At 47.1% G+C, this 14,375-nt stretch overlaps 1 protein-coding gene and 1 long non-coding RNA gene across 2 annotated transcripts in view; both read left to right on the plus strand.

The window, feature by feature from the left end:
- The first annotated feature begins 2,465 nt into the window (after positions 1-2,465).
- On the plus strand, positions 2,466-3,422 carry LOC118725250. The gene is made up of 2 exons (XR_004989948.2): positions 2,466-2,714; positions 2,956-3,422. It is a non-coding gene; the product is annotated as an uncharacterized LOC118725250 (long non-coding RNA).
- A 906-nt stretch (positions 3,423-4,328) lies between these two features.
- SFI1 (SFI1 centrin binding protein) overlaps positions 4,329-14,375 on the plus strand; it is a 29,347-nt gene continuing 19,300 nt past the window's right edge. Inside the window, exons 1-6 of the mRNA XM_036449732.2 lie at positions 4,329-4,394; positions 5,361-5,395; positions 8,526-8,690; positions 10,590-10,661; positions 11,427-11,537; positions 13,091-13,185. Of these exons, the coding sequence (XP_036305625.1) occupies positions 4,329-4,394; positions 5,361-5,395; positions 8,526-8,690; positions 10,590-10,661; positions 11,427-11,537; positions 13,091-13,185 (544 nt within the window). The remainder of the gene's footprint in view (positions 4,395-5,360; positions 5,396-8,525; positions 8,691-10,589; positions 10,662-11,426; positions 11,538-13,090; positions 13,186-14,375) is intronic.

Below are 14,375 nucleotides of genomic sequence, written 5' to 3' on the forward strand. Positions count from 1 at the left end.
CCGCGAGCCCGGATGTGAGGTGGCCGCGGCGGTGCCGGGCCGAAAAGGGGGGCCTTCGGGGCGCGCTTCCGGGGTGCGGGCTCCCGCGAGCGCTCGGAGGCGAGGAGGTGGAGGCGGCGGGTGGAGGTGACGGTGGGGGCGGGGAGGCCGGGCCGGAGGGGGCATCCGCCCGCCCCGGTGCGCGCAGGCGGCCGTCGTGGGCAGCCCCTGGGGGAACGCCGGGTTCCCACGCGCGCTTCGGGGCGGGGAGGAGCGGGACGGGCGGTGTGGGGAGCCCGCGACCCCCGCTGGGGTGCTCTCCTCGGAGGGCGGGGGGCCGGGGCCCGCGGCCTGCGGCCTGGGTCGCTGCGTTTGTTTGCCATGTCGTCGCCCGCGGAGAACCGTGGGGCTTAGGCGGAGGGGATCATCCGAGTCAGGCGAGCCTGCCTGGCTGGGGGGGTTGAGCCTTTCGGGGTGTGGGCTCGAACCCCAGCTCTTTCTAGTGCTGTGATCTGGGGCGCGAAGCTGCCTTCTCTGAGTCCCGCTCTTTTTAAAAGGGTTTCTCTATAAACATTCCGGAGGGATAAACGAGATTACTTGTGGTTATTGCTGTTTTACTAGGCAGGCGGGCCACGCTTGCTTTTGATGGAGCTGAAGGCGACTGACAAATTCATTGAAACGTGTGTTTTTTTTCTTCTTCCCGCCCATAACCTGAAGTCTGCCCAGGAAGGGGAAGTGCGAGTGTGTTTGGGTGAAAATGAGCGTCAAGCGCTCAGCACCGAGTGCGGACACTCTGAAGGGGGGACGCCGAGATGCAAATACCGTTTCCCCACCGTGTGGGCCGCGGGGGGAGCGGCTGTGCGGGGAGGAGCGGTCACCGGGGAGCCTGCTCGGCAGGACGAGCGCCGGCTCCGGTTTCTGTCCCGGCGCACCGCCCAGGATTTGTGTGAAATGACACATGGGTGTGGATGGTTTTTTAAGGGACCTACTTTCTTGGAGCTTAACTTTCCTGAGACATCAAGGGCATGGACACTGATCACTAAGTTTTCTTCTCATGAATCTTGGCAACAGAGAAAATTGTGATGCAAACGTTTTTAATAATAACGAAACAACCATGTGTTTCTTACATATTATATTTTCTCTGCAAGCAAGAGGCAGAGGGGAGCATTTGCAAATGGGCCGAATTTGCCTCCCTGTAGACTGCGGAGAATTAGGATATTTATTTACTGTATTTATTCATTCATTCATTCATTCATTCTTAGCCTTGGTTTTCTCCTCAAATTGGGATGATAACTCACTTCATATCGCTGTTGTCCAGATTAAATAGGATAAGGTGGGCAAAAGGCCTTGTACAATCCCCGTAAAGCTGCTGTGTGTTTTTTAAGCCTATGCAGAGACACATTATAGGTGCTCAAACAATGGTCGTTTTAATTATTAAAAAATTAAAAAAAAATCAGTGGTCTTTAAAAAAGCCGGGACCGGTTTGGCTCAATGGATAGAGCGTCGGCTTGGGGACTGAAAGGTCCCGGGTTCGATTCCGGTCAAGGGCATGTACCTTGGTTGCGGGCAGATCCCCAGTAGGGGGTGTGCAAGAGGCAGCTGATCGATGACTCTCTCTCATCGATGTTTCTAACTCTCTCCCTCCCTTCCTCTCTGTACAAAATCAATAAAATATATAAAAAGAAAAAAAAATCAAAAAAAAAATCAGTGGTCTTTAAAAAGAATATGTATTTTGTTGACTTTTTACAGAGAGGAAGGGAGAGAGATAGAAACATTGATGAGATGAGAAAGAAACATTGACCAACTGCCTCCTGCACACCCCCCCCCCCATTGGGGATGTGCCCCCAATCAAGGTACATGCCCCTGACCGGAATTGAACCTGGGACCCTTCAGTCCCCAGGCCAACACTCTATCCACGGGTGTTGTACATTGGTAGGTTCATTCCAGTCAGAAGGGGTCAAGAACAGGTACCTAAGTTGCAGGTTAGATCCCCGCCCCTGTTGGGGTGCATGTGCCAGGCAATCAATCAACGTGTCTCACATAGATGGTTTTCTCTCTTCCCCTCCCTCTCTCCCTCTTGGGTCAGTGCTCAACCACTGAGCCACACTGGCCGAGTAGTATCTCCTTTTTAAGCTGGTAGCGGGAATTAGGCATATTAAAAACACTGTGCCTGTTATCTATTACTGTGTAATGAACTACCCCAAACCAGTGGCTTCACTGCACATCTATTTTGCACTCCAATCTGCTTTTTGGGCGGTTTTATCTGAGACAGCTGGTCTCTGTGCCAGAGAATCGGCTGTGGTGGTGGAAGGCGGGGGGCTAGGATCACCTAGAGCAGTGGTCGGCAAACTGCGGCACGCGAGCCACATGTGGCTCTTTGGCCTTTTGAGTTTTTAGCAAAGGCCAGCTTAGGAGTGCCCTAATTGAGTTAATTATGATGTACCTATCTATATAGTTTAAGTTTAAAAAATTTGGCTCTCAAAAGAAATTTCAATCGTCCTGTTGATATTTGGCTCTGTTGACTAATGAGTTTGCCGACCACTGACCTAGTGGCTCTCATGTTTGATGGTTGACGGTGGCTGTCAGCTGGGACCTTTGGAATGGCTGAAACACTGCCACATGGCCTTTCTCTGTGGCAAGATGGTGGCTAGATTCCGAGGGTAAGTATCCAGAGAGAATGAAAGCATCAGACAGTTGCTGAGTTTTCTTTTCGAACCTCACCTCAAGATCACGCAGTGTCACCGAAACCGGTTTGGCTCAGTGGATAGAGCATCGGCCTGCGGACTGAAAGGTCCCAGGTTCGATTCCGGTCAAGGGCATGTACCTTGGATGAAGGCACATCCCCAGTAGGGGGTGTGCAAGAGGCAACTGATCGATGATTCTCTCTCATCGATGTTTCTAACTATCCCTCTCTCTTCCTCTCTGTAAAAAATCAATAATATATATATATATATATTTTAAAAAAAGATCACGCAGTGTCTTCGGTGCCACATTGTGTTCTTCAGCTAGGAGTCACCAGGGCTGGCCTATGTTCAAAGGGAGGGGACTTAGACCTCACCTTTATATGGGAGGAGCGCTAAAAGAAGGTGTGAGCCTATTTTAAAATTGCCACAAATCACATGTTAAATCTCAAGGCAATTTATTATCATGATATTGGCCTGGCCTGGAGCTAATTTCTTAGGCCCTCTGGCTTACCCTAGTTAGGATGTACTCTTCCACTAGGCTCTTGAATGTCTTGTGGAACCTTGTTACCTCTCTCTGAGTCTCAATTTGTGCTTGTGAAAGAAGACAATTACCGTATCACCTAGAAATAAAGGTAATAATTGACTAAAGGGGGGCATCTGTAAACCACATGCACCTGTGCTTGCAAAAACTTGTTTCATTGTAGCATTTTATAAAAAATATATATACTTATTGAAGAAGTATATACATACAGAAGAGTATACAAATTCTAAGGGCTCATCTCTACATTTTCACAAGGCAAACTCAATCATGCAACCACAACCTTGATCAAGGGGGGGAAAAATTCAAGAAGCTCTGCTCAGCCCTAACTGGTTTGGCTCAGTGGATAGAGCGTCAGCCTGAGGACTGAAGGGTCCTGAGTTCAGTTGTGATCAAGGGCACATGCCTGGGTTGCTGCCTGGATCACCAGTTGAGGGTGTGTGTGTGTGTAAGAGGCAGCTGATGGATGATTCTTTCTCCTCATTGATGTTTATCGCTCCCTTCCTCTCTGATATCAATACAAATATATTTTTAAAAATTAACATGTAGAAAATAGGGCAAAAATGCAAATTACCTGATATTCTAATCCCGAGACACCCAACAATTTTTTTCCTTATGTTTTTAACGTAAAACCTTCCAAGCATTTACATGTATGACACTAGCTAGGTTTTGCTCTTTCCACCAGACATCTCATGTGCTTTCCAGCGATATTTTACAAAGCACAGGAGAAAAGCATGTAAAAACGTCTCACCAACTCTCACCCTCCCCTGCTTTTAAAAGATGATCCTAGAGTGGACCCCAAATTTAACATGGTAACGAGTGCATGTTAACCACACTTTAAGGGAAGGATTGAGAAGCTATCAGCCTGGGGCCGTTTTAATTAGGGGGTTGCAGAACAACGCGCCCCCACCTAGCCCAGACGGACAATCACCCACCCAGACAGTGCAATGCTGCTAGAAGGGGGCGTGTCACCCGACGCACTGCGGCTGCGCGAAACTCCCGGGTCTCAGGCGCCGCGTCCCTCACGCACGCCGCGTCGCCTAGGAGACGTGGGCGGGGCCGGCGCGAGATGCGCGGGAAAGGCTGAACCTGCGCGAGATTACTCTCTCACGGGCGCCGGAAATTGGATGGCGTCCGCCGGCTCCCGCCCGGCTTTCCTGAGGCGCTGCTCCCGAGGGCTGCACTTTCCTCAGGTAAGAGGCCGGGTCCGAGGGTCCCCACCTTTCCTGAGGCTCAGCCTCTCGGGGGTCAGCGCGTGCACGCCTCTCAGCACCGGGCCGGGGGGGGGGGGTCCCGTGGCAGCCTCGGCTTCCTCCCCCTCGTCCTCCGGGTCCTGAGGTGCAGGTAGCGCCGCCGCCGCCCGCCCCCGGGGCCGGGAGGGGATGGAAGGGGCGTGGGGAGAGCCTCCCCGAGTCCGTCCTCGCCCGGCGCGGCGCGGCGCGGCGCTCGCGTCGTTCTGGCGGCTGCTGCTCCTCAGGGTCGCGGAGCCCGGACCTGGCGCCGCTTCCCCCCCGCGCGGGGCGCCCCTCGCGTGGCTCCGATGGGGGCGTGGGTGTGGGTGTGTCTCCAGGTCCCTGCGGCGTCGCCGACCCCCTTTCTGAGCCCCGAGGCCAGGCGCCGACTTTGGGATGGAGCCTCCCCTCCCGGGGCGAGGAGGGCTGCGCTCCGGCCGCCGGAGGCCGTCCCGGCTCCCCGCCGACCTCCGTGCGGGCGACCGCGTTTGGGGCGTGGAGGGAGCGGGGACCCAGCTGGGCGCCTCGGGCCCTTGGTTTCTGCATGGAAATGGCCACCCCTGTTGGGGCCGTTGGGTTGGAAAGCTGATGGGTAATGCCCCGGCCAGCGGGGCTGCGCGGGTGGGGGCCGGCCGTGCCCCCGGAGGCTGCCGGTTCGGGTCCCGGGCAGGGCACATACCGGGGTCGCGGGGTCACTCCCCAGTTGGGGGGTGTGGGGTTGTCACCGGGAAGGCAGCCGCCAAAGGATGCTTCTCTCTCTCTCTCTCTTTTCCGGCCTCTCTCAAAAAATACACCCCCTCTCATTTTTTCTTTTCTTTTTTCTTTCTTGTAGTTAGAAGAGATTTGATTCGTGAAGAATCTGCTCACTCAGAATAGTATATATATATATATCAAGCCACTGGTTGAATTCCCGTAAAATAAGAAAAGATTAAGCGGAGAATGGAGAGGAAGGTTGAGTCCAGGTGAGTGATGTGACTTGAAAAAAAAAAAAACACCAAAAACCGAAATGATGGCTCCGATGAAAGCGTGCAAATATTTTGTGTGTGAAAGTAGTAAATGATTAAAAAAAAAAAAGTGTTGTCCTTAATTCATGAATGGTGAGATAGGAAGTTTGGATAAGGATTTTGTTGTTGTTATTGTTCACTTTTTGGGTTTCTCATGTACCGGGTAGAGTATATAATGCACATCTCAGACCTCATGTTACAGCCAGGACTGATTTTGAGCGAGTGGAAATACCCTCGTTAACGTTTTGGTTTTGATTCATTTGTGGAGCCAGGCCCTGCCCGGGATGCTGGGGCCGCCCCAGGGAAGGAGACAGCCTGGGCCGCGTCCTCTAGGCGCCCGCGCCCAGGGAAGCGCTGCGGGGGGACAGGACCCTCCGCCTTCGCCGGGAGTCCTGGAGAAACAGTCTGACCTCCTGGCAGCAGGGTGACGGGTTGGTGAAGGTCACTCTGGTTTTCGGCAAGCCCTCCACCGTGAGGGAGGTTGCAGTGGATGTCTGGTTGTATCCTGGTCGGACAGAGGCCTGGGAAGTAGCAAACTGACATTGACGCAGGCTGTGGGATGGCCCTGGTCGCATGTAGGCTGCCCCCCACGCACGGGTGGTCAGCTGCCGCCGGCAGGAGTTCTGTGGGGGCCGCCTGGACGCTTTATAACCCGGATGATTACAAAGGCTCTGGCCATTGAGAGGGGACTGGACTTTTCTTGCATAAAGGGACCTGAATTAATGAACAAGTATGTTGGTGGATCTGGAAGAGCTGTTAGAGCGTCCGCAAAGCAGGAATGGTGGCTCCTTCCACTATTTTCTTTGATGAATTGGATGCATAACAGTTGAAAGGGGCGTGTGTGTGTGTGTGTGTGTGTGTGTGTTTGTTTGTGTTTGAGTGTTTAACTAACTGAGCCACCCGGCCAGGGCATTGGGAAGATAACTTTTTGAAACTACATTAACATCCTGTTTCTTATCAAACTAGCACCCACTTGTTTTTGTATCCATCCATGATTCTTACCTGAGTCAGTTATTACTACGATGGTTCCTAAATGATGCTTTTCTAATTCCCCTTAGGTTTATTTTTATTTTTATATGTTTTTATTGATTTCAGAGAGGAGGAAGGGAGAGGTAGAGAGAGAAAAACATCAATAATGAAACAGAATCATTGATTGGCTGCTTCCTGCACACCCTACACTGGGGATCAAGCCCACCACCTTGTCATATGACGGGAACTTGAACCTGAACCATGACCTCCTGGCTTTCATAGGTCATCTCTCACCCACTGAGTCACGCTGGCTGGGCTCTTCTAAGTTTATTAGTAAGCACTCTACTGCAAAGTAAAGCTTTCCATTCTCTCACACATATTTACGTATTCATTTATTTATATCAGTATGGATTTATGAATTTCTTTTTTATTCGGTGTGTTTTCTATTACTGTTCACATTGTCCCAGACTTGGCCAGTGGGAGCTCTTTCAAGTGGTGCCTGTGTCTTTAACCAGTTAACTGCCTGGATATTTGGAATTGAATTAAAAAGGCCCGCCGTTTGGGTCTGTAGCTGCTTGTGGCATACAGGTGGTTAACATGCCCCCGTCATTGTTTGAACACTTCTTTGTCTTCTGACTTAAAAAGGTATTCCAGGCTCATCTAATATTTCCCTTGACCTGAAAACATTTCTCCAAGGAGCCCTGGTTCCTGTTAGTAGGGAATGGTACTTCATAAACAGTATTTAAGCTCTGTGCATGCTCATTGTTAATGGAATATCATTGCTTCCAAGTATTTCCTGCAGGTAGAGTTCTGCCATATATTTCTTTCTCCCCTGCCCCCCTCTCTTTTTTTTTTTAGAAAAGCAAGCAAGAATTTATTGACTGCAGCAAAAATATACTTAGCGCAGTGAAACAAGAAAGGGCATAGGAGAAGCACCAGGAAAGCCGAGGTTGGGCTGCTGTAGCTCACGGGGCAGTCAGAGACGGGTTTAAGGAGTTAGTCCTGGACGAGCCGCAGCTGCCTGTTGTTTGGAGATAGGTTCAAGGAGTTAGCCCTGGACGAGCCGCAGCTGCCCATTGCTCTCTGGCTGCAAGCCTCACGGGGTCCCTTAGACTTACGAGGATAGGGGATATGTTACAGGGGAGTGGGGGAGGAGAAAAGAGAGAAGGGAATGGCACAGCCATACTCCCTGGAGGGGAGAGCACCTGCCACACATTTCTTAAACATCATGACTTCGGCCATAGCCGGTTTGGCTCCGTGGATAGAGCATCAGCCTGTGGACTGAAGGGTCCAGTGTTAGATTCCAGTCAAGGGCACATGCCTGGGTTGTGGGCTTGATCCCCAGTGTGGGGCGTGCAGTAGGAAGCCGATGAATGATTCTCTCTCATCATTGATGTGTGTTTTTTTTTAATATTTTTATTTTATTTTATTGATTTTGTACAGAGAGGAAGGGAGAGAGATAGTTAGAAACATCGATGAGAGAGAATCATCGATCAGCTACCTCTTGCACACCCCCTACTGGGGATATGCCCGCAACCAAGGTATTATACATGCCCTTGACCGGAATCGAACCTGGGACCCTTCAGTCCCCAAGCCGATGCTCTATCCATTGAGCCAAACCGGTCTCGGCTCATCATTGATGTTTCTATCTCTCTTTCCCTTCCTCTCTGAAATCAATAAATATATATTAAAAACATTTTTAAAAAATCATGAGTTCATTCCAATAATGTAAACTCTTAATGTTTCTAAAGCAGGATTAAAAGTCAGAAATTTAGTGTCTAGTAAAAGTATGTGGTTTCATATTGTTGTAAAAGTCACATTATCTGAAAATCATTCCTAGTTGCTTTCTATATAAAAGAATGTTTCTAATTTATAAATGATTACTCTTAAAATGACATTGAGATGTTAGGACTCAAGACTCCAAGGGACCCTGTAGCTCTGCAGTTTATGTCTAGAGCCAGCAGGCATTTCTGTCTCAGATTGGGCTGCTTGCTGTCCTTGAAGCATAGTTATCTGTCTGTCTCAAAGAGTTTATTTAGTTTCACTTATATGTGTAAAGGTATTTGCATCACATGTAGAGAGAATTTGATTCTGTTCCCCCTTACTCCTCACATTTAAGATCTTTTAGGGATGGTGCAGTTAAGAAACTTTACTCTCCAAAGATACTGTCCAGCAAGAAGTCTTCCGCCTCCACTGGGATCTGGAGTGGGATACCTCGTTCCAGCCATCCAGTGCAGGGTCACGCGGGCACCCAGAGGGGTCGATTAAAAGAACTGCGAATCAGGTGAGCATGCAAGTGGTCCCCTGCCTGCAGTGAATGTTCATTGTTCCCCCTTCCTGGTTAAGATAGAGGGACGAGCACTGGCTGGTTTGGCTCAGTGGATAGAGCATTGGCCTGGGGACTGAAGCATCCTGGGTTTGATTCCAGTCCAAGGGCACAAGCCTGCGTTGTGGGCTCAGTCCCCAGTGGGGGGCATGCGGGAGGCAGCTGATCCATGATTCTTATCATTGATGTTTCCATCTCTCCCTCTTCCTCTTTGTAAATAAAAATTTTAGTAAAAAAAAAATAAAAATTTGAGGGACAATTCTTATTCTCCTATTTCATTTAGTTGAACACCTTCATGCCTGCATTTCATGGCAGAATGTTCAGAAGGAAAAGAAATATTTAAGACTCAGCAGACATAAAACCTGTCATTGAGTGTTTTCATTCACGTTCTCTAGTTAGTACCCCACAATGTATAAGCTATTAAAAAAAAAAAGTCTAAACATGGTCCAAGAAAAATGATATTTTCTGTTACTTTTGATTAGCATCCATCCATTTATGCATTCAGTAAAATTGGCCAGGTGCCTCCTGCACGCCCCCACTTTGCCATTGTTATGCTAGATGCTGAGCAGTACAAGGTGAAGGAGGCATTCCTGGTCCCTTGGCCTCAGGAAAGCTTAAAAGCAGGGATGAGTGATAGACTGTTAAATAAGTCACAACAGCAGAGTGCGGTAAGTGCAGTGAAGGAGAGGATGTGGTACCAGAGACAGGTTCGTGTATCAGGGCCAGCCATGCAAGTGTAGTCAGCAGTAACTTCCTGCAGGAAGCGGAGTTTAAGTCAACTCCTGAAGGATGATGTGAGAATGCACCAGATAAAGGGCAGGAGGAAGAAAAACATTCCCAACTCGACCTGGAGGCTAACTGGCCGAGACATAAAACTGTGTGTGCGCGCGCTAGGTACTGGGGATTCTGTAAGGCCCAGTCCCTGCTCTCGGGAGCTCACAGTAGAGGGAGAGAGAGGCCCCTGCAAATCCATGACTGTGATTTGGTGTCATCGTGTTCCAGAATAGAGTGCTGAGAGTACAAAGCTGTCACCCTGTTTGGGCTGAGGAAGGTCCAAGAAGGGTTCACATAGGAGCAGGCATTGAAGGGGAGCCTTGATGGGAAGGTGGGCATTTGCCAGGCTTTTTAGGGAGGAGGAATAATACAAACAAAAGCATTGTTATGTACTTCCTTTTCCTCAACCCTGAAGTCTTTAAATATACATATGTATGTTTATTCCAAAAAGGAAGGAGAAGGAGGGAGAAATAGAAGCATCAGTGATAAGAGAGTCATTGCTCGGCTGCCTCCTGCACGCCTCACATTGGGGTCGAGTCCCCCTGGGAATCAAACCGTGACCTGCTCGTTCAAAGGTTGATGCTTAACCACTAAGTCACACCGGCTGGGCTGAAGTCTTCCTTGACAAAATAATTTATACTGAAAGTATTTTTTAAAAATATGCCTGATTTTAGCCGAGACTGGTTTGGCTCAGTGGATAGAGCGTCGGCTTGGGGACTGAAGGGTCCCGGGTTCGATTCCGGTCAAGGGCATGTACCTTGGTTGCGGGCACATCCCCAGTACGGGGTGTGCAAGAGGCAGCTGATCGATGACTCTCTCTCATCGATGTTTCTAACTTGTTATCTCCCTTTCTCTCTGTACAGAATCAATAAAATATATTAAAAAAAAAAAAAAAAAGCCTGATTTTAGCTTTATAAATCTGTCCCATCCTATGCTCTGATGCAAGATTAGCTATGATTCACCTTTTGACTCACACTAGCATCTCTCCCTCTGGGACCTTAAAGTTTCCCTCTCCTTTCCAGACAGCAGATGAAATAGGCCAAAAGGAGTTTTAAAATGTGCATCTTTCTTTTCATCTTCCAGATGTGTGGCCAGGAAGTTCTTGTATTTGTGGATTCGAAAAACTTTTGGAAGAGTATTTCCCTCTAAAGCCAGGTAGGTAGTATTAGCTCGGAACGCTGAGCTCCTGTCGTATTCATTCTGGGCTTTGTTTTTGTAGTGAGCCCACTCATAACGTCTATTATGGCACACGTAACATTCCTTCCCCGCCTCTCCTCGGCCTCCAGCAGGCATATAATGAAATGGTAATTTAATACCTGTTAGTTTGGCTGAATGAGGGTATGAAGGAACCAGAAAGCAAACCAGCACAGCTAATAGCCTCTGGGAAAAAAGTATTTGCCCAGAGTAAGTGAGCTCTTTTTAGGGCACTGGGAATCGAACTGATCTCCGGGTTCATAGGTCGATGTTCAACCACATAACTTTTATTAACATTCCTCACATGCCACCTCATTACTCCTTTTTTGTCTGGGTATGTGCCCTGACTGTGGGAATTGAACATGCAACCTTGTGTTCATGTTTTGGTATACAGGACAATGCTCCTACCAACTGAGATATACTGTCCAGGGCTCAAAAATATTTTTTAGTCTGGTACATGAAAACAAAATTGAGAATAATTCTCAATTCAATATGGTATCTGAAAAGTCAGATTTTTATTTTACTTTAATGCCTTTAGTTGATAAGATCTATAGTATATGGTTTTGATCTGAAAAAAGTTAAATGTCTATTTTTAACCTATTTTGGTGTTATCAAATAATGAGTCACACTTTACTATGCAAAAGCGATGGTAAAATGAAACTGTGACTTGGTACTAGAGATCAGCTTTAAAATCCTTATGTCCCCCTGATTTTTCCGTTGCCCTAGGTGTTACTATAAGCAAAGGGTGCTCCGGAAGGTCTTTGAAGAATGGAAAGCAGAGTGGTGGGTTTCCCAGCGGGAGTGGAAGCTCTGTGTTCGAGCAGACTGTTACTACAGGTCAGATTTCATTTATGTGACTTCAAGTTTAGTGATGCACTTTATCAGCTAACTAGAGGGCCAGTGCACGGATTTGTGCAGTGATGGAGGGGTTCCTCGGCCTGGTCTGAGCCCTCTTGCAATGCAGGACCCCTTGGGGAATGTTGGTCTGCTGGTTTCGGCCCAGTCCCTTCAGGCCAGGCTGAGGGACCCCACTGGTGCATGAATTGTGCACTGGGCCTCTAGTATGCATGTAAGATCTTTGGTTAATCTTTTCCCCGCCCCTTTCCTCCTCCCCGCTTCCCTCTGAGATTCATCAGTCTATTCCATGTTTCCATGCCTGTGCGTTGAGAGTCTGCCACCTGGTGGTCAGTGGGTGTCATAGTTACCAGTTGAATGGTTGGACAGTTGCTTAGGCTTTTATTTCTCAAACCAATGCTGGCATTTTCTGGCGCTAACTGCATCTTGACCAAGAGCACTGCAGATGTTTTTTGCAGCCTCACTTGCTTTTCTTCCTAATTGGAACTCGTAAAGCATGCAGTGCCGAATATGCTCTTCATCCGCCATCTTCTTAGTCCTAGTTTTGCAACAAAAACCAAACCAAACACAAACTTTTTCAAGCAAAACTTGTTAATTGCACTTCACACGTTCTGTAGATACCACGTGTTTGAAGGTTATGTCAATACAAGTCAACGCCAAGCAAGATTTTAAACGAATGTTTAAAAACGACATTAATTATTACTAGACCCGATACATACCATTGACTGGAATCGAACCTGGGACCTTTCAGTCCGCAGGCTGACGCTCTACCACTGAGCCAAACCTGTTTTGGCTGATTAACATATTTTTGATAAAATAGATACATTAAATAATTCTAAAAAGCTGGTATAGTATGAAAAATCAAGTCTAAGGAAATGGCGTAGTGAAAATATGGAGGGACTGACAATTTGAATGTGTCCACTGTTATGTATTGAGAAGGCAAAGAAAGAAAATGTCATTGACCAACTTTTAGTGCAGAGGAGAAGTAATTTTTATATACTGTGGGTATAAAGGTGTTTCTCAGTGGATAGAGTGTCGGCCTGCAGACTGAAGGGTCCAGGGTTCGATTTTGGTCAAGGGCACATACGCTGATTTTGGGCTCGATTCCCAGTAGGGAGCATGCAGGACGCAGCCGATCAACGATTGTCTACCATTGTTGATGTTTCCATCTCTCCCTCTCTTCCTCTCTGAAATCAATAAAAATAAATTTAAAAAAATATTTATTTTAAGAAAGATGATTAAAATATGACTTCATTTTAAACATCATGGCTTTGTGGATGCTGACGGTGAAGTTATTCTCAGAAAAGTTGGGCTTTTTGTCTTCAGTGACACTGTGAAGTGTGGAGGGCAATACTGTCAAGGACAGTAGTGTTCACTGTGATCGTAGGCCATGAAAGTTTAGCTCAGGATGAAGACAGGGCTTTTTTTTTTTGTATCGGAAATGTCCATGGTGATTTCTCCTGAATACAGACTAAGCCTATCAACGAGGAATTGTTTCTTGTAAAGAGACGCCATTTCCTTTTTTGGCTCCTCAGATATTACCTGTACAGCCTGATGTTCCAGACCTGGCAGACCTACGTGCATCAGCAGCAGGGCCTGAGGGCCAAGTACACGAGAGCCGAGAATTATGGTGAGAAACGGAAGTGCACGTCTAAAGGAAATGCTGAGATTGGCTTTTCTTTTTCTTTTATGGAGACTTTATTTTTTGGGAGCAGTTTTAGATTCACAGCAAAATTGAGGGGAAGGTACAGTGATTACCCAACTACATTCTGTCCCTATACATATTCAGAGTTTTCCCCATTTGTAAATATTTTCTCCCACGGGGGGCTTGACTTTTCATTCCCTTAACTCTATCCTTTGCAGAACAAAAGCTTTTAATTTTGATGAAGTCCAATTTATCAACTTTTGTTTAACAATTAAGTTACTTCTGGCATATGCCATTGTTTCAGACCATGTCCTAGACTTCAGGGAGTGTTCGTTCACTCACTCTTTCACTGTTAAATGAAAAGTCTGCAGGTACTTGTAGGCCTGAGGGAGGAATAGTCCTCAAATTGTCATCAGACTCTAGGTAGAGACGATTGATGCAGATTCCTGGGGTTTCCCTTGCTCAGAAAATAACAGCTTGCACTTATTGCAGACACTTTTCATAGATAATCTCATTGACTCTTTGCGAACATATCTCTAAGGAGGCGTCATTTAATAGATAAGGAACTTACGCAAGGTTAATTACCTAATAAACAACAAGGTCCAGTTTTCAAACCTGGCCTCTTACCCCAATTCTAAACCACAGCACCACGCTGTAGACCTTGTTGATTCCTGAGGTCTGCAGTGGGCTCGAGGAAGCTACATGTTAAATTTTTCTTCATATTTTGAGTTGACTAGTCAACAGCTATGAAATATAAAGTATAGCTCTAGTCCTCTTGACCGCATTTTGGAGAATAGTCTGAAAATGCTTTGTATAATTTTATTTTCTCCTTTGTGTGCCAAAAAGAAAAGTTTATTAGCGATAGCTTTCATAATAAAAATGGAATGTACCACAAAGGGAAACCTGTTGGCCTTTGCACCTTCATATCTACTAACTTCTCTTCCCTCCAGGATCACTACAGTCTTTCTTATTCTGTTTCCCAAACAGATAGAGATAGTGGCCTTTTCTTTCGTCTTGCTTATGCTACTTTAAAATTGTTTCAAACAGCAAGTTTTATAACATGATTTCTTAGTCCTTAAACTCCATATTGCGGAAAATTTTAAATCTCTACAAAATTGAAAGTTGGAATAAGGAACCTGTATGTACATACACCCACCCTGCTTCAACAATGACCA

The sequence above is a fragment of the Pipistrellus kuhlii genome, unplaced genomic scaffold (genome assembly GCF_014108245.1).
Source record: "Pipistrellus kuhlii isolate mPipKuh1 unplaced genomic scaffold, mPipKuh1.p scaffold_m20_p_20, whole genome shotgun sequence".
Taxonomy (NCBI): domain Eukaryota; kingdom Metazoa; phylum Chordata; class Mammalia; order Chiroptera; family Vespertilionidae; genus Pipistrellus; species Pipistrellus kuhlii.